The 19683-nt window shown below is 50.0% G+C and overlaps 2 protein-coding genes across 2 annotated transcripts in view; one reads left to right on the top strand and one right to left on the bottom strand.

Moving 5' to 3' along the window:
- Window positions 1-19683, bottom strand: part of esr1 (estrogen receptor 1) — an 887250-nt gene that overhangs the window by 32547 nt on the left and 835020 nt on the right. The window lies entirely within an intron of this gene.
- Window positions 1-19683, top strand: part of LOC144504750 (nesprin-1-like) — a 603924-nt gene that overhangs the window by 271459 nt on the left and 312782 nt on the right. Inside the window, exons 55-61 of the mRNA XM_078230493.1 lie at window positions 82-253; window positions 2216-2398; window positions 4719-4862; window positions 5275-5430; window positions 7370-7534; window positions 12843-13015; window positions 16857-17010. Coding sequence (XP_078086619.1) covers window positions 82-253; window positions 2216-2398; window positions 4719-4862; window positions 5275-5430; window positions 7370-7534; window positions 12843-13015; window positions 16857-17010 — 1147 coding nt within the window. The remainder of the gene's footprint in view (window positions 1-81; window positions 254-2215; window positions 2399-4718; window positions 4863-5274; window positions 5431-7369; window positions 7535-12842; window positions 13016-16856; window positions 17011-19683) is intronic.

The following is a 19683-nucleotide window of genomic DNA, read 5'->3' as shown; positions in this document are numbered from 1 at the left end:
CGAAGGGGAAGGGCTGGCTGTAACATTTCTGATGCCGTATCTATTACGTAACTTGTCTCCCTTCTTTCCTGCTCACCGCAGCCTTTGTTTACAGACTGCAAAATACTGTCAGCACAAGGAAAGAGCACTGGAACAGCGATTCCGGGCAACTTTCCGAGAGTTTCAGCAGTGGATGATCAACACGAAGATTACCACCTGCTTTGATACACCTCAAAATATCGATGAGGCAACTGCGATCATTCAGAAACTGCAGGTAGGCACAGCGCAGTTACAACAGGAACAGTCGCTGGAATCAAACAGAGCAAGTGTTCAGGAGGGAAACATCGGCAAACACGCAAACTAAATGAAGCGGGGAGGGACGGGATAGGGAATTCCCGGTGCAAGTTTGCTCATTTTGCTTTCGTGACTCTTCAGATAATAAACTCGCAATGATTTATTTATTTATGAATGTCACAATGAAGCTTACATTAACACTGCAATGGAGTTACTGTGAAAATCCCCTTTCGTGTTTGGATTGAGGATAGGTGCGGTTCTTGAGCCCGCGTTTGCCACCCATGCGAATGCCGTCGGAGACTCAAGATCCAGAAGTCGTAGTTCTCGCCGGCGCTGCCCCTGGGCACAAGTTGGCACCTGCCCGTGCCAACCTGGCAGTGCCAACCCGTGCCAAGGAACGGCCCCCAATGGGAGCCTAATTGGTGGGGGAGGGGGATTGGTTTAATTGTGGTGGTGGGTGTGAGAGGTTGGAGGAGCTGGGGATGCTGGTGATGGCTGTTGGGACCCGGGGGGGGGGGGGGTGGGGGGGGTGGGGGGAGTTGGTGGGGAGATGGGTGTCGCTTTGAACAATGGGGGGAGAGGGAGAGAAGGGGCCATGCTCAGGGGGTGGGGAGGGGAGCCCCTGACAACTCTGTGGTGGTCTGGGAGTGGGGGGGAGGTTTCCTCAGGTTTTGATCGGGAAGCCATTAAAAGGTGGCACTCCGAAATCTGTGCAGCTGGGTTTTGCCGGCAGGTTTTGCCCCACCCCCTGTATGACGGCATAAAACACGCCCCCGTTTTCTTTGGCAGGGCGTCATAAGATCTGGAGAGAAAACCAGGCACCGGAGTGTGGCGATGTTCACAGTAACTTCATTGCAGTGTTCATAGAATCCATGGAATTACAGAATCCCTACAGTGCAGAAGGAGGCCATTCAGCCCATCGAGCCTGCTCCAACAACAGTCCCACCCAGGCTCTATCCCCGTAACCCCACATATTTACCCTGCTAATCCCCCTGACACTAGGAGCAATTTAGCATGGCCAATCAACCTAACCCGCACATTTTTGGACTGTGGGAGGAAACCAGAGCACCCAGAGGAAACCCGCGCAGATACGGGGAGAAGGTGCAGACTCTGCACAGACAGTCACCCAAGGCCGGAATTGAACCCAGATCCCTGGCGCTGTGAGGCAGCAGTGCTAACCACTGTGTCACTGTGCCATCCCGAGTTAATGTAAGCCTACACTAATGAATAAACTTAAAACATGTGGCTCCAAGTGGAACTGCTGCGCAGTGCAGAAGGTGGCCACTCGGTCCTTTAGGTCAGTGCTAGCTGTTGGTTGATCTTACTGGTGTCAGCTGTGAGCCCCTCTTACCTTTGAGTCAGAAAGGCCTGGGTCTGAGTCCCACTCCAGAGGCTTGAGGCCATCATCCAGACTGTATTCAAGTGCCGTAGTGAGGGAGTGCTGCACCACCTGTGGTGCCAAGTCTGAGATGTCAACTCCATCTACTCTCTCAGGTAAATGTCAAAGATGTGCGAGGTAGTTGGATTGGCCATGATACGTTGTCCCTTAGTGTCAGGGGGATTATCGCGGTAAATATATGGGGTTAAAGGGATAGGACCGGGTCGGACTGTTAGGTGCAGGCTCGATGGGCCGAATGGCCTCCTTTTGCCCTGTAGGGATTCTATGATTCTATCCCAGAATGCTGCTATGAAGAAGAGTGAGGGTCTCTGATATCCTCGCCAGAAGTTAGTCCTCAACATGCGTTGAAAAAAGTAGATAATCTGGCCACTGTTAAATTGTTGTTCATGGGATCTGACTGTGCACAAATTGGCTGCCACATTTCCTGCATGATTGCCCTTTATCGGTTGGTGAATGTTTAGGATATCCTGGAGAATTGAGCTGCCGTTTGCATGCAGGTTCCTCTTCCTCTTCGACTGACAGCCATTTTGTTTTTGCTTTCAGGACTTCCTGTCAGAAAGTGAGACCTGCCAGAGCAAACTCAACACCCTGATTTCTAAAGGAGAGCTGCTGAGCAGGATTCTCAGCAGAGAGAAGGCCGAGGCCATCCAGGCCAAGGTGTCCGCCGCCAAGGAGGACTGGAAGAATCTACTGGCAAACCTTCACCAGAAAGAAGCGGCCTTACAGGTTGGACCCCGCTTACAACCGCTGGTTAACTGTTACCCGGGAAACTAACGGGAACGGATAAAACTTTCATCAGGGAAAAAGAGTAATTTCCCTTCAGTTAGCTGGCACAGACACAAAGGGCCGAAGGGCCCCATTCTGCGCTGTAATATTTCACATCTCATTCCTGGTCCCCAGATCTTTCTTACACTTCCAGTTTAATGCATGTTTCCATAGCTATGAATTTGTGTTTTGAGTGATTCTGTGGGGCTGTGTATTAGAGTCATGGAGGTTTACAGCATGGAAACAGGCCCTTCGGCCCAACTTGTCCATGCCGCCCTTTTTTTTAAAACCCCGATGCTAGTCCCAATTGCCTGCATTTGGCCCATATCCCTCTATACCCATCTTACCCATGTAACTGTCTTTTTTAAAAAGACAAAATTGTACCCGCCTCTACTACTACCGCTGGCAGCTTGTTCCAGACACTCACCACCCTCTGTGTGAAAAAATTGCCCCTCTGGACACTTTTGTATCTCTCCCCTCTCACCTTAAACCTATGCCCTCTAGTTTTAGACTCCCCTTCCTTTGAGAAAAGATATTGACTATCTAGCTGATCTATGTCCCTCATTATTTTATAGACCTCTATAAGATCACCCCTCAGCCTCCAAAACTCCAGAGAAAAAAGTCCCAGTCTATCCAGCCTCTCCTTATAACTTGAGTGATTGTGTGAGGAATTAGGGATAGGCAATAAAGACTGGCCAGCTAGCGACGCACATCTCCCACAGACAGCCTTCATTGGAAAAGCACATTTGTACAGGACGGACCACTCCCCCATACTCCTCCCCACCGGCCCACCCACAAGCTGAGAAGCCGCATGGCATTGGTTCCCCTCCTCCCTTGCTCAACCCCTGGCAAAACACTAATGGTGGCGGCAGGGGGGCCCTTTAATACACCTTTAAGAGCCTCCATTGGCCTAGGTGTGGGTGCCCCCCCCCCCTCCCCCCCACCCCCCACTACCTCACTTGCTGGTCAAAGATGCAAAGTCCAAAGATGTACAGGTTAGGTGGGATTAGTGGGATAAATATGTGGGTGTCACGGGAAGCGGGCCTGGTTGGGATGCCCTGTCAGTATCTCGATGGGCCGAATGTCCTCCTTCGGCACTGTAGGGATTCTATGATCTATGATTAAGTAAATACCTGTGGAGACAGAGAGGCACTGGGCATAGCACCCCCTACCATCCCCCCTCACCCCCCTGATTTTACACCACCCTTGACTGCTAGCTCACTCCCAGGGGTTTGCTGGGTGGGTTGGGGAGGTGTAGAGGGGGTAGTATTCTGACCAAGGCGTCACTTCTTAAAAGGCCATTGTCACTGTTGTGTTGGAGTGGTTGGATTTGAAAGAGTGCAGAGGACGTGGAAAGTCTGCAAAGGGATATAGATAGTCTAAGTGAGTGGGCGAGGGTCTGGCAGATGGAGTACAATGTTGGTAAATGTGAGGTCATCCATTTTGGTAGGAATAACAGCAAAATGGACTATTATTTAAATAGTAACAAATTGCAGCATGCCGCTGTGCAGAGGGACCTGGGTGTCCTTGTGCATGAATCACAAAAAGTTGGTTTGCAGGTGCAATAGGTAATTAAGAAGGCAAATGAAATGTTGTCCTTCAATGCTAGAGGGATGGAGTTTTAAAAACAGCGAGGTTATGTTGCAGCTGTATAAGGTGCTGGTGAGGCCACACCTGGAGTACTGTGTACAGTTTTGGTCTCCTTACTTGAGAAAGGATATATTGGCACTGGAGGGGGTGCAGAGGAGATTCACTAGATTGATTTCGGAGTTGAGAGGGTTGGCTTATGAGGAGAGACTGAGTAGACTTGGGCTATACTCATTGGAATCTAGAAGAATGAGGGGAGATCTTATAGAAACATATAAAATTATGAAGGGAATAGATAAGATAGAAGCAGGGAAGTTGTTTCCACTGGCAGGTGAAACTAGAACTAGGAGGCATGGCCTCAAAATGAGGGGGAGCAGATTTAGGACTGAGTTGAGGAGGAACTTCTTCACACAAAGGGTTGTGAATCTGTGGAATTCCCTGCCCAGTGAAGCAGTTGAGGCTACCTCATTGAATGTTTTTAAGGCAAGGATAGATATATTTTTGAACATTAAAGGAATTAAGGGTTATGGTGAGTGGGTGGGTAAGTGGAGCTGAGTCCACGAAAAGATCAGCCATGATCTTATTGAATGGCGGGGCAGGCTCGAGGGGCCAGGTGGCCTACTCCTGCTCCTAGTTCTCATGTGCTTATGTTCTCCACCACCAACGGTCTATATTTCCCCCCCTCCCCCCTCAGAACTTGCAATCTCAGATGAAGGACTTTGAAGCCGGTGTGGGGCCCGTGCAGGAGTGGCTGGTCGTCACGGAGACGGACGTGCAAGGGAGCAGCACCCAACTGCCCGACCTGTTGGCCAAGAAGAACGAGCAGTTCCGATTGCAGGTAGTGTCCCCCCACCGCACGCACCGGGGTCGAGGAGGGCCCGCCCCCCCCTGGAGCGCGCCGCGCCACAAAGCCAATTGCTTTAAGCGGAGACAGTTGCCTTCATCGCGGCGATATAATGGGACCATCACCTCCACCCTATCCCGCTGACCTCGTGAATGAGGACCCCCCCCCCCCCCAGCCCTCCATTTTGCTAATCCAGTAATCCCGCCGCTTGCTCTCCTTAGTGTTTGACTGTAGCCCGTGTCCCCTCTGTGTGTCTTTAACAAGTAGCTACGCAGGCCAAATGCTTTGAATGTGCGTCGTTGTCTGTTCCCCTCATCCCTCACTCTTTGTGCTCCTCACTCCTGCCAAATATGATATGCACCGTAACATGTGTTTTGTTTTTTGCAACCCTGCTTGTGCCTTTCAGTCTGTCCTAGAGGAGATAGCCAGCCGTGAACCACAGATAAACAAGCTGAAAGAGAAAGCCCAGCATCTGTGGGAAGAGCAAGCATCTAACAAAAGCTTTATGCACAGAGTATCTCAGCTGTCCGCGTGCTATTTAGCCTTAAGTAACTTAGCCAAGGTAAGGCCCGGAGGTGAATGTGTTCAGCTTGCAAATCAAACGCACAACAGAAAAAACCAATCAGTTCTCTAACTTGCTCAAAACAGGACTTTGGCAATGGATTCTCACACCTCCTTCCCTACATGACGCTAGTGAACCAGATGGGTTTTTCCAACAATCAACAATGGTTTCATGGTCATTCATAATTCCCCAGATATCTTTTTATTAAATTCAAATTCAACCAGCTGCCATGGCGGGATTTGAACCCGGGTCCCCAGATCATTAGCTGATGTGGTGGTAGCAACGATACCACTTGGCCATCACTTCCCCATTGCCCTCCATTTTCAGGATATTACGCCTTAATTTTCAATTTAGTTTTAGACCATAAGACACAGGAGCAGAATTAGGCCATTGGGCCCATCAAATCTGCTCCACCATTCAATCATGGCTGATAAGTTTTCAACCCCATTCTCCCGTCTTTTCTTGGTAACCTTTGATCCCCTTACCAATCCAGATCCTATCTGTCTCTGCCTTCAAAGACAATCAATGACCTGGCCTCCACAGCCTTCTGTGGAAATGAATTCCACAGATTCATCACCCTCTGGCTGAAGAGATTCCTCCTCATCTCTGTTCTAAAGGTCATCCCTTTACTCGGAAGCTGTGCCCTTGAATCCTTGTATCAGTTGGGTGGCACGGTGGCACAGTGGTTAGCACTGCTGCCTCACAGCGCCAGGGACCCGGATTCGATTCCCGGCTTGGGTCACTGTCTGTGTGGAGTTTGCATGTTATCCCCGTGTCTGCGTGGGTTTCCTCTTGGTGCTCTGGTTTCCCCCCACAGTCCGAAAGACGTGCTGGTTAGATGCTAAATTCTCCCTCAGTGTACCCGAACAGGCGCCGGAGTGCGGCGACTAGGGGATTTTCACAGTAACTTCATTGCAGTGTTAATGTAAGCCTACTTGTGACACTAATAAATAAATTTTAAATTGCTTTTCTAATTGCTTTTCCAAACTCACCCATCCATATGGGATCAAGTCCGTATCTACCTGTAGGTTTTTGTAGATTTGGCATCTGCCAACCTTTAGCAGCTGGTTACCCTAAGGGCCCATACCACCCTCTCCCCCTTTGCTATTGCCCTTCTGTGGTGGGTTCACCCATGAACTCGAGTGCAATGACACTGGTGGAGGGAATGGTGGGGGGGGGGCTCCGGAGTTAAGCGTGGCACCTGAGCTCAAGAATGGTACACAGTTGGCGGTGAGAACGGGCACCGTGCTGCCAACCGGGAGAAGCTCTGCGCTGGAACAGACTCCGTGGAGAGACAGAAGGGTTTGTTTTCCCCGCTGCCGAGAAGGTTAAGGGGAGATTTGACGGAGGTGTTTCCAAAATGAAGAGGGGTTTCGAGAGAGTTAATAAGAGGAACCTGTTTTTATTGGCGGTGGCGGGCAGTGGGGTGAGTTACGAGGCGGCACGTTTTAGATAATTACCAAAAGACCAGGATGGAGATGAGAGATTGTTTTACGCAGTGAGGGGCAATGAACTAAAACCCAGAAGCTGGGAGAGTGGCGGAATCAGATTCATTATTAACTTCCAAAAGCAAATGTAATTCTCCCCGTGTCTGCGTGGGTTTCCTCCGGGTGCTCCGGTTTCCTCCCACAGTCCGAAAGACGCGCTGATTAGACGCATTGGCCGTGCTAAATTCTCTCTCAGTGTGCCCGAACAGGCGCCAGAGTGTGGCGACGAGGGGATTTTCACAGTGATTTCATTGCAGTGTTAATGTAAGCCTACTCGTGACACTAATAAATAAACTTTAAACTTTAGTGTTGGAGCGAACTCGTGTTTGTCCCAGCATTCCTCGCGGGGTCGGTCAGTTTGGAAAACTTTGGTTCCACTTGCTCGTGGAAAAAAATAAGATATCAACGTTGTATTTTAGTGACGATTGGTTCTATCCCTTTATGGGTTTCAGGAGAAGGCTTTAAGAGTCCAGCGGACTGTGTCGGAACATCAGCAGTTCTCTCAGGGACTGAAGGAGCTACAGGACTGGCTGGCCGATGCCAGGCACATGCTGGAGTCCTACTGCACTACCACTGCTGATAAGAACCTCCTGGACAGTCGGATGGCAAAGGTCGAGGTGAGTTCAGTTGGGCACATGTGTACTAGAGGGCCGGTTGTCCACACTTACACGCTTGCCCTGGAGTCTTCCCCCACGGGATGATCAGTTTGGGGCTCAGGATTCTCTGCCCGTCAAGTTGGTTAGGGGGAGATCCTTCGTGCTCCTCTTCCAAGTTGGGCCGTGGGATCATCTCCATCTGCCTGGATTTCTCAGCCCGGATTACATGCTCAGGTTCTATGTTCTTTACACAGTCAGTGCTTCTTTCCGTGCTCTGTACTGTTGACCTGATGAAGGAGCTTGAGACTCTGAAAGCTAGGACTGCCAAATAAACCTGTTGGACTTTAACCTGATGTTGTGAGACTTCTTACTGTGCCCTCCCCAGTCCAACGCCGGCATCTCCACATCGTCGCTGGCTGGCCAGCATTTGTTGCCCATCCCTAATTGTCCCTGAACTGAGTGGCTTGCTAGGCCATTTCAGAGGGCATTTAAGAGTCAACCACATTACTATGGATCTGGAGTCATATGTAGACCAGACCAGGTAAGGATGGCAGATTTCCTTCCCTAAAGGACATTAGTGATCCAGATGGGTTTTCCCAACAATTGACAGTGGTTTCATGGTCATCGGTAGATTCCTAATCCCAGATATTTTGTATTGAATTCAAATTCCACCAGCTGCCATGGCGGGATTACCCTGGGTCATTACCCTGTCTCTGGGTCACAGGGTAGTTGTCATGGGGGACTTTAACTTTCCAAATATTGATTGGAACCTTTGTAGGTCAAATAGTTCGGATGGGGCAGTTTTTGTGCAGTGTGTGCAGGAGGATTTCCTGACACAATATGTGGATAGGCCGACAAGAGGTGAGGCCACATTGGATTTGGTACTGGGAAATGAACGGGGCCAAGTGTTAGATTTGGTTGTGGGAGAGCACTTTGGAGATAGTGACCACAATTCGGTGTCTTTTGTTATTGCAAAGGAGAGGGATAGGGCCGTACGACAGGGCAAGGTTTACAATTGGGGGAGAGGTAATTATGATGCGATTAGGCAAGAATTAGGAGGCATAAGTTGGGAACAGAAACTGTCAGGGAAAGGCACTAATGAAAAGTGGAACTTTTTCAAGGAACAAATACTGGGTGTCCTTGATAGGTATGTCCCTGTCAGGCAGGGAGGAAATGGCCGAGTGAGGGAACCATGGTTCACGAAAGAGGTGGAATGTCTTGTGAAAAGGAAGAGGGAAGCTTATGTAGGGATGAGGAAACAAGGTTCAGATGGCTCGATTGAGGGTTACAAGTTAGCAAGGAACGTGCTGAAAAAGGGGCTTAGGAGAGCTAGGAGGGGACATGAGAAGTCCTTGGCGGGTCGGATCAAGGAAAACCCCAAGGCTTTTTACTCTTATGTGAGGAATAAAAGAATGACCAGGGTGAGGTTAGGGCCGGTCAAGGACAGTAGTGGGAACTTGTGTATGGAGTCAGTAGAGATAGGCGAGGTGATGAATGAATACTTTTCTTCAGTGTTCACCAAGGAGAAGGGCCCTGTTTTTGAGGAAGAGAAGGTGTTACAGGCTAATAGGCTGGAGGAAATAGATGTTCGGAGGGAGGATGTCCTGGCAGTTTTGAATAAACTGAAGGTCGATAAGTCCCCTGGGCCTGATGAAATATATCCTAGGATTCTTTGGGAGGCAAGGGATGAGATTGCAGAGCCTTTTGGCTTTGATCTTTGGGTCCTCGCTGTCCACGGGGATGGTGCCAGAGGACCGGAGAGTGGCGAATGTTGTTCCTCTGTTTAAGAAAGGGAATAGAAATGACCCTGGTAATTATAGACCGGTTAGTCTTACTTCGGTGGTTGGTAAATTGATGGAAAATGTCCTTAGGGATGGGATTTACGACCATTTAGAAAGATGCGGATTAATCCGGGATAGTCAGTACGGATTCGTGAAGGGCAAGTCGTGCCTCACAAATTTGATTGAATTTTTTGAGGAGGTGACTAAGTGTGTTGATGAAGGTAGGGCAGTTGATGTCATATACATGGATTTTAGTAAGGCGTTTGATAAGGTCCCCCATGGTCAGCTTATGATGAAAGTGAGGAGGTGTGGGATAGAGGGAAAGTTGGCCGATTGGATAGGTAACTGGCTATCTGATCGAAGACAGAGGGTGATGGTGGATGGAAAATTTTCGGATTGGAGGCAGGTTGCTAGCGGAGTGCCACAGGGATCAGTGCTTGGTCCTCTGCTCTTTGTGATTTTTATTAATGACTTAGAGGAGGGGGCTGAAGGGTGGATCAGTAAATTTGCTGATGACACCAAGATTGGTGGAGTAGCGGATGAGGTGGCTGCAAAGAGACATAGATAGGATGCAAAGCAGGGCTGAAAAATGGCAAATGGAGTTTAACCCTGATAAATGTGAGGTGATTCATTTTGGTAGGACTAATTTAAATGTGGATTACAGGGTCAAAGGTAGGGTTCTGACGACTGTGGAGGAACAGAGAGATCTTGGGGTTCATATCCACAGATCTCTAAAGGTTGCCACTCAAGTGGATAGAGCTGTGAAGAAGGCCTATAGTGTGTTAGCTTTTATTAACAGGGGGTTGGAGTTTAAGAGCCATGGGGTTATGCTGCAACTGTACAAGACCTTGGTGAGACCACATTTGGAATATTGTGTGCAGTTCTGGTCACCTCACTATAAGAAGGATGTGGAAGCGCTGGAAAGAGTGCAGAGGAGATTTACCAGGATGCTGCCTGGTTTGGAGGGTAGGTCTTATGAGGAAAGGTTGAGGGAGCTAGGGCTGTTCTCTCTGGAGCGGAGGAGGCTGAGGGGAGACTTAATAGAGGTTTATAAAATGATGAAGGGGATAGATAGAGTGAACGTTGAAAGACTATTTCCTCGGGTGGATGGAGCTATTACAAGGGGGCATAACTATAGGGTTCATGGTGGGAGATATAGGAAGGATATCAGAGGTAGGTTCTTTATGCAGAGAGTGGTTGGGGTGTGGAATGGACTGCCTGCAGTGATAGTGGAGTCAGATACTTTAGGAACATTTAAGCGGTTATTGGATAGGCACATGGAGCACACCAGGATGATAGGGAGTGGGATAGCTTGATCTTGGTTTCAGATAAAGCTCGGCACAACATCGTGGGCCGAAGGGCCTGTTCTGTGCTGTACTGTTCTATGTCTATGTTCTTACTAGTCCAGCGATAATACCACTAGGCCATGGTCTCCCTCGGTGACGGCACTTTGCTGCCCATCGGACAGAAAGCTCAGTGGGGTTTGCTTAGAAATCTAGATCAAGATGAAGGTTGAAAGTGGGAGGACATCTTGAATGTCAGAGAAGGTGCTGGCTTTATCTGATAGAAGGTGTTACACGCAGAGATTTTGGGCGAGACTTTCCAGCTGCACTCGCCCCCAAACTGGAAAATCCTACGTGAAGTCAATAGACCTTTGCATGGTACCCCTACTTACCACCCCCACCCCCTACGATTCTTATGGCGGGTGGGATGGGAAAATTGTCCCCTTTGTTTGGGAATGTGTCTAGTCTTTGGGGTCACATGACACACACAGGAGTAGGAGTTTGTTGGCATCCGGCAGCGCAGAGGAGTAGAAATGAAGGAATGTTCCGTGAGGCAAAGGTGACCCTTCCAATAGTGCAGGAGGAGGTGATGGCCTAGTGGTATATCGCTAGACGAGTAATCCAGAGACCCAGGGTAATGCTCTGGGAACCCGGGTTCGAATGCCGCCATGGCAGCTGGTGGAATTTGAATTCAATAAAAAATATCTGGGATTAAGAATCTGCTGATGATCATGAAACTATTATTGTAAAAACCCATCTGGTTCACTAATGTCCTTTAGTGAAGGAAATCTGCCATCCTTACCTGGTCAGACCTATACGTGGTTGACTCTCAACTGCCCTCGGGCAGCTAGGAATGGGCAGTAAATGCTGGCCAGCCAGCGATGCCCATGTCCCATGAATGAATGAAGAGAAAGGAACGGAAGATGGAAATGTATCCTGACATCTTATCGTAAGGTTCGAACCGTTTTCACGTGAGGTGGATATCTCTGTGTCTCAATGCTGTTTTCTCATTTGTGCTACTTTCTTGTGTTGTTCTGTTTTAAATCACCCAAACCACAATCAGTATCCAGGAAACTCTTAACACGCAAGGGCAGGATGCCACAGCGCTGGGCAGAATTATTCATGGTTTGGCAAACCATAACAGATATTCTAAATAGACACCAATTCCTCAACGGTTAGGATTTCACTGCCAGGGTATCCCACCTGAAGGCTGAATTTTCCAGCCCTTCACGCTGGTGGGATCTTCCTGTCCCGCCAATTTGAATGGAGATTTCAGTAGCTTGCCATCCGCCTCCTGTCCCGCCCGCCCAAGGTTTCCTCCATTGTGAGGCCGGCAAGTGAACTTATAGTACTTCTTGGAGCAAAGCAATGATTTTCCTGATGCAGCCACTGCAGCAATCTGTTCCAGGCGTGGTGAGATTTCTCCATTCACACTGGCGGGACAGGAAGATTGTTGAAGGGCTGGAAAATCCCTGCCGAACTGTACACAGCAGCAACCTGCCAAGGCTTTTTCAACCAGCACCTCTCAGACCCTCAAACTAGACGGAGAAGGGCAGGAGGCCTTTGGGAATACTGCCCCTCCCACGTTTTCCCAACAGAGACTCCCACCAACCTGACTGGACAATATATTGTCATTCCCCATGGTTTCTGGGTGAAAATCCTTCTCTCTAAAACAGCGATGTGGGCGTTCCTTCACCATACAGTTGTTCAAGAAGATGACACCGCCTTCTTAGGGGTGAATGGGCAATAGATGCCCACCTGGTCGGCACGGTGGCACAGTGGTTAGCACTGCTGCCTCACAGCACCAGGGACCCGGGTTCAATTCCCGGCTCGGGTCACTGTCTGTGCAGAGTCTGCACATTCTCCCCGTGTCTGCGTGGGTTTCCTCCGGGTGCTCCGGTTTCCTCCCACAGTCCAAAGATGTGCGGGTTAGGTTGATTGGCCATGCTAAATTGATACCTAGTGTCGAAAGATATGCAGGATAGGTGGATTGACCATGGTAAATTGCCCGTTAGTGTCCTGGCATGTGTATGTTCGAGGAATTAGTGCAGTAAATATGTGGGCTTTTGGGACTAAGTGGGATTGTTGTTGGTGTAGACTCAATGGGCTGAATGGCCTCCTTCTGCACTGTAGGGATCCTATGATTCAATGGTGGGAGATGCCCCCACCCCTCCCCCCATTCCAAGAATGGATTTTTGGGAGGATGGGTGAAGTTTGACGGTTCCCAGGCCTTTATTAACCGCGATTGGATTGTTCTTTCGACAGGCTCTGCTCGCCCTGAGACAGGAGAAGGAGATCCAGCTGAAGATGGTGCTGACTCGCGGCGAGTCTGTCCTGAGGGGCACCTCCCCCGAGGGCACCCCCGCCATCCGCAAGCAGATGGACGACCTGAAGGACTCCTGGGACTCTCTCCTCTCCTTCTCCATTCAATGCAAAAGGTCAGTCCCTGTGACAGAACCGGGGGAGGGGGAGGGGGCAGGGGGTAGCGCATCAAACTCAACCACGGCCTTTGCAGTGACCACCATGGGCAGAAACTAATGGGCTGAATTACAGGGGGCGCCCTGCTCTCCCCCCTCTCCCCCCCAACTCCCTCTTCCCCCGGCTGAAACATCAAGAGGGCGTCCACCATGTCGAACGCCGCCTGCCCTGCAGCCATTGGATGGAGATTGGATTCTCACCCCTCCACGACAGTAAGTCCCACCTCTCTCCTGTACCAGTAATGCCAGTGCAAGCGGTGGGCACAGCTAGTACTGCACCTGGTCAAAAACATTGAAACTTAGAAGGAGGAGTAGGCCATTCAGCCCATCGGGCCTGCTCCCCCATTCATTTTGATCATGGTGATCATCAAATTCAACATCCTGATCCCGCCTCCCTCCTCCATATCCTTTGATCCCTTTAGCCCCAAGAGCTACATCTAATTTCTCCTTGAAATCAGGCAACGGCTGGAATTTTACCGCCCCGCCTGCCACGGGAATCGGAGCGGGTGACGGGGGGAACATAGAAAGGTCCATTGACCTTGGGGCGGACTTTACGGTTTCGGGACGAGCCATAAAATCCCAGCCAAATCTCTGGTTTCAACTACTTTCTGTGGGAGTGAATTCCACACATTCACCACCCTCTGGGTGAAGACATTTCTCCTCACCTCAGTCCTAAAAGGTTTACCCCTTATCCTCAAACTATGACCCACTAGTTCTGGAGTCCCCCACCATTGGGAACATTCTTTCTGAATCTACCCTGTCTAATCCTGTTAGAATTTTATAAGTTTCTATGAGATTCCCCTCTCACTCTTCTAAACTCCAGTGAATACAATCCTAACCGACTTAGTCTCTCTTCATATGACAGACCTGCCATCCCAGGAATCAGCCTGGTAAACCTTCGCTGTGCTCCCTCTCTAGCAAGGACATCCTTCCTCAGATAAGGGGACCAACACTTCACACAATACTCCAGGGCCTTGTATAGGCCTCACCAACGCCCTATACAATTGCAGTAAAACATCCCTATCCCTATACTCAAATCCTCTCGCTACGAAGGCCAATGTACCATTTCCCTTCTTGCCTGCCTAGAGGCAAGGAGGCAACCTGTGATGGATCGGAACTTTATAAGTCTTTGGGTGTCAGGGAAGGTGGGATTGGGGCTGAGGTTTGAGAGGCCATGGGGAATGGAGAAGATGAGGGGGAAGGGGTTACAGCTTGGGGCAGGGGGTACAGGTTAAGGAGGGAGCCCTCACTCACCAGCAACCCGCACAGAGAAACCAGTCGGGCTGACTGTTTGCCTTCGGTTCACTTCAGATGGTGGCGGGTTAAGGCCCTTAATTTGGCATTAATTGCCCAGACAAGGGCCTCAACTGGTGATCTAGCCTGCCCCTCCTAAACTCCTGGTGGGGTAGGCAGTGGACATGGTGCAATGGCACGAGACCCTGATTTATATGCCTATCAGTCTGCTTTCCCACCTGCGGGACGCCTGTATATTTCAGCCCAGTCTGTCTATGGGAATTATAGCATGGTCCTGAATGAGTGCCTGTCCAATATTGAGTCTGAAATTTGCTCTGCGCCTCAGTGCCATCATGTGTGGGTTAACCAATGAATGACCAGCTAATTAGTGCATGGGGTTGTTGGTTAATAGGGGAGTGTTAGTTGGTACATCAGGAGAACTCCTGTTTCTCACTGAAGAGAAGCCAGGACGTATTTTACACCCGCCTGAGAGAGCAGCAAGGCCTTAATGTAAAGTCTCACCTGAAAGATGGCAACTACAACAGTGCAGCACTGCATCGGTGCAGCAGTCCCACAGAGCACTTTGTAAACACAGTGCTAATGTTAGCAATTCAGCACCAGAGGGGGTGGGGAATTTGGTGCCGGGAGGAATTTGGTGCCGGGGTGAATTTGGTGCTGGGGAGAATTTGGTGCTGGGGAGAATTTGGTGCTGGGGAGAATTTGGTGCTGGGGAGAATTTGGTGCCGGGGAGAGTTTGGTGCCGGGGAGAGTTTGGTGCCGGGGAGAGTTTGGTGCCGGGGAGAGTTTGGTGCCGGGGAGAGTTTGGTGCCAGGGAGAGTTTGGTGCCGGGGAGAGTTTGGTGCCAGGGAGAGTTTGGTGCTGGGGAGAGTTTGGTGCTGGGGAGAGTTTGGTGCTGGGGAGAGTTTGGTGCCGGGGAGAGTTTGGTGCCGGGGAGAGTTTGGTGCCGGGGAGAGTTTGGTGCCGGGGAGAGTTTAGTGCTGGGGAGAGTTTGGTGCCGGGGAGAGTTTGGTGCCGGGGAGAGTTTGGTGCCGGGGAGAGTTTGGTGCCGGGGAGAGTTTGGTGCCGGGGAGAGTTTGGTGCCGGGGAGAGTTTGGTGCCGGGGAGAGTTTGGTGCCGGGGACAGTTTAGTGCTGGGGGAATTCAGTGCTGGGGAGAGTTTGGTGCTGGGGAGAGTTTGGTGCTGGGGAGAGTTTGGTGCCGGGGAGAGTTTGGTGCCGGGGAGAGTTTGGTGCCGGGGAGAGTTTGGTGCCGGGGAGAGTTTGGTGCCGGGGAGAGTTTGGTGCCGGGGAGAGTTTGGTGCCGGGGAGAGTTTGGTGCCGGGGAGAGTTTGGTGCCGGGGACAGTTTGGTGCCGGGGACAGTTTAGTGCTGGGGGAATTCAGTGCTGGGGAGAGTTTAGTGCTGGGGAGAGTTTGGTGCCGGGGAGAGTTTGGTGCCGGGGAGAGTTTGGTGCCGGGGAGAGTTTGGTGCCGGGGAGAGTTTGGTGCCGGGGGAATTCAGTGCTGGGGGAATTCAGTGCTGGGGAGAGTTTGGTGCTGGGGAGAGTTTGGTGCTGGGAAGAGTTTGGTGCTGGGGAGGTTTGGTGCTGGGGAGTGTTTGGTGCCGGGGAGAGTTTGGTGCCGGGGAGTGTTTGGTGCTGGGGGAATTCAGTGCTGGGGAGAGTTTTGTGCCGGGGAGAGTTTGGTGTTGGGGAGAGTTTGGTGCTGGGGAGAGTTTGGTGCTGGGGAGGTTTGGTGCTGGGGAGCGTTTGGTGCCGGGGAGAGTTTGGTGCCGGGGAGAATTTGGTGCCGGGGAGAGTTTGGTGCCAGGGAGAGTTTGGTGCCGGGGAGAATTTGGTGCCGGGGAGAGTTTGATGCCGGGGAGAGTTTGGTGCTGGGGAGTGTTTGGTGCTGGGGAGTGTTTGGTGCTGGGGGAATTCAGTGCTGGGGAGAGTTTTGTGCCGGGGAGAGTTTGGTGCTGGGGAGCGTTTGGTGCCGGGGAGAGTTTGGTGCCGGGGAGAATTTGGTGCCGGGGAGAGTTTGGTGCCGGGGAGAGTTTGGTGCTGGGGGAATTCAGTGCTGGGGAGTGTTTGGTGCTGGGGAGTGTTTGGTGCTGGGGGAATTCAGTGCCGGCGAGAGTTTGGTGCCGGGGAGAGTTTGGTGCCGGGGAGTGTTTGGTGCTGGGGGAATTCGGTGCCGGCGAGAGGTTGATGCTGGGGGTGAATTTGGCGCTGGGGGGAGTTTGTTGCCAGGGGGGAGTTGGGTGCCATGGATTAATTAGGTGCTGGGTGAGGCTTCAAAAATCTTCATTCCTCATTCTAAAAATCCACATTGCATTTCAGCGCCAGTTCCTTTGTTCAGTTTGGTGTTTGGGCAGCACTGTATAACGGACTGACAACATGTCAGTGTGATCCTCCATCTAAAACACAAAGCATTGCAGTGTAAGTGAAATTTCCCCGGGCAGGACACACTGCAACTGCTTCTACTGAGGGCTGCTGCCTGGCGGTGGGGAGGGACTTTCTGAATTTGGACTCACCACACTGATGTCATCTTTCTCAATCCTCTGTGCAGCCAATTGGAAAGTGCGTTATCGCAGTGGACCAGTTACCAGGACGATGTCCGTCAGTTTATGAGCTGGATGGATCGGATGGAGGGAGATCTGAAGGCCTCTGAACGACAGTATACAGAATTCAGGGACAAAGCTACAGGACTGGGCAAAGCCAAGGTACGGAAGAGGGTACAGATGGATAAAGCTACCATCTGATTAGATTTGATTTATTATTGTCACATGTATTGGGATACAGTGGAAAGTATTGTTTCTTGCGCGCTATACAGACAAAGCATACCATTCATAGAGTACATAGAGGAGAAGGAAAGGAGAGAGTGCAGAATGTAGTGTTACAGTCATAGCTCGGGTGCAGAGAAAGATCAACTTAATGCGAGGTAGGCCCATTCAAAGGTCTGACAGCAGCAGGGAAGAAGCTATTCTTGAGTCGGCTGGTACGTGATCTCAGACTTTTTTATATTTTTCCCGACGGAAGAAGGCGGAAGAGAGAATGTCCGGGGTGCGTGGGCTCCTTAATTATGCTGGCTGCTTTTCCGAGGCAGCGGGAAGTGTAGACAGAGTCAGTGGATGGGAGGCTGGAAAGACAAGGTGAAGCTCAGTTGGCTCAAATCAGAGATATGATAGAAAGGGGCCTGATTCTATCTCCAAACTTCCCAAAAAACTCCACGCTTAGTGGGTTACTCTTAAAACGCAATAATTGTTCGACAAGCTGATCGTTGAAAGTGTTGGGACTCATTAACAGAAGCTTTATAAATAGCAGAATACAGTGCAGTTGTCAGGATGCTCTTCAAACCTATATCGAAGAATCGCTTGACATCAGCTGGAATATATCCGGTTCAGGTTAACCTTAGGAAGGCTTTGGGGACCAAAGGTCGTGAATGTAGCCCAATCCATCATGCAAACCAGTCTCCCATCCATTGACTCTGTCTACACTTCCCGCTGCCTCAGAAAAGCAGCCAGCATAATTAAGGACCCCACGCACCCCGGACATTCACTCTTCCACCTTCTTCCATCGGGAAAAAGATACAAAAGTCTGAGGTCACATACCAACCGACTCAAGAACAGCTTCTTCCCTGCTGGCATCAGACTTTCGAATGGACCTACCTCGCATTCAGTTAATCTTTCTCTACACCCTAGCTATGACTGTAACACTACATTCTGCACTCCCTCGTTTCTTCCTCTATGAACGGTATGCTTTGTCTGTACAGTGAGCAAGAAACAAGACTTTTCACTGTATGCTAATACATTTTCACTGTATGCTAATACATATGCTTTAGATTGGCTAAGAGGGAGTTGAAGAGCGAGCTTAGAAGGGCTAAAAGGGGACATGAGAAGACTTTGGCGGATAGGGTTAAAGAGAATCCTAAGGCGTTCTATAGGTATGTCAAGAACAGAAGGTTGGTTAGGGCAAGTTTAGGGCCAGTTATAGATGGCAGAGGGAAGTTATGTGTGGAACCGGAGGAGATTGGTGAAGCATTGAACCAATATTTCTCTTCGGTGTTCACGCAAGGGGACATGAATATAGCTGAGGAGGACACTGGGTTGCAAGGGAGTAGAATAGACAGTATTACAGTTGATAAGGAGGATGTGCAGGATATTCTGGAGGGTCTGAAAATAGATAAATCCCCTGGTCCGGATGGGATTTATCCAAGGATTCTCTGGGAGGCAAGAGAAGTGATTGCAGAGCCTCTGGCTCTGATCTTCAGGTCGTCGTTGGCCTCTGGTATAGTACCAGAAGATTGGAGGTTAGCGAATGTTGTCCCATTGTTTAAGAAGGGGAACAGAGACTTCCCCGGGAATTATAGACCGGTGAGTCTCACTTCTGTTGTCGGCAAGATGTTGGAAAAAATTATAAGGGATAGGATTTATAGTTATTTGGAGAGTAATGAATTGATAGGTGATAGTCAGCATGGTTTTGTGGCAGGTAGGTCGTGCCTTACTAACCTTATTGAGTTTTTTGAGAAAGTGACCAAGGAGGTGGATGGGGGCAAGGCAGTGGACGTGGTATATATGGATTTTAGTAAGGCGTTTGATAAGGTTCACCATGGTAGGCTTCTGCAGAAAATGCAGATGTATGGGATTGGGGGTGATCTAGGAAATTGGATCAGGAATTGGCTAGCGGATAGGAAACAGAGGGTGGTGGTTGATAGTAAATATTCATCATGGAGTGCGGTTACAAGTGGTGTACCTCAGGGATCTGTTTTGGGGCCACTGCTGTTTGTAATATTTATTAATGATCTGGATGAGGGTATAGTTGGGTGGATTAGCAAATTTGCTGATGACACCAAAGTCGGTGGTGTGGTAGACAGTGAGGAAGGGTGTCGTAGTTTGCAGGAAGACTTAGACAGGTTGCAAAGTTGGGCCGAGAGGTGGCGGATGGAGTTTAATGCGGAGAAGTGTGAGGTAATTCACTTTGGTAGGAATAACAGATGTGTTGAGTATAGGGCTAACGGGAGGACTTTGAATAGTGTGGAGGAGCAGAGGGATCTAGGTGTATGTGTGCATAGATCCCTGAAAGTTGGGAATCAAGTAGATAAGGTTGTTAAGAAGGCATATGGTGTCTTGGCGTTTATTGGTAGGGGGATTGAATTTAGGAGTCGTAGCGTTATGTTGCAACTGTACACAACTCTGGTGCGGCCGCACTTGGAGTACTGTGTGCAGTTCTGGTCCCCACATTACAGGAAGGATGTGGAGGCTTTGGAGAGGGTGCAGAGGAGGTTTACCAGGATGTTGCCTGGTATGGAGGGGAGATCCTATGAGGAGAGGCTGAGGGATTTGGGATTGTTTTCGCTGGAAAGGCGGCGGCTAAGAGGGGATCTTATTGAAACATAT

The sequence above is a fragment of the Mustelus asterias genome, chromosome 15, assembly GCF_964213995.1.
Source record: "Mustelus asterias chromosome 15, sMusAst1.hap1.1, whole genome shotgun sequence".
Classification (NCBI taxonomy): domain Eukaryota; kingdom Metazoa; phylum Chordata; class Chondrichthyes; order Carcharhiniformes; family Triakidae; genus Mustelus; species Mustelus asterias.
This window is presented reverse-complemented; position numbering and strand designations above follow the sequence as displayed.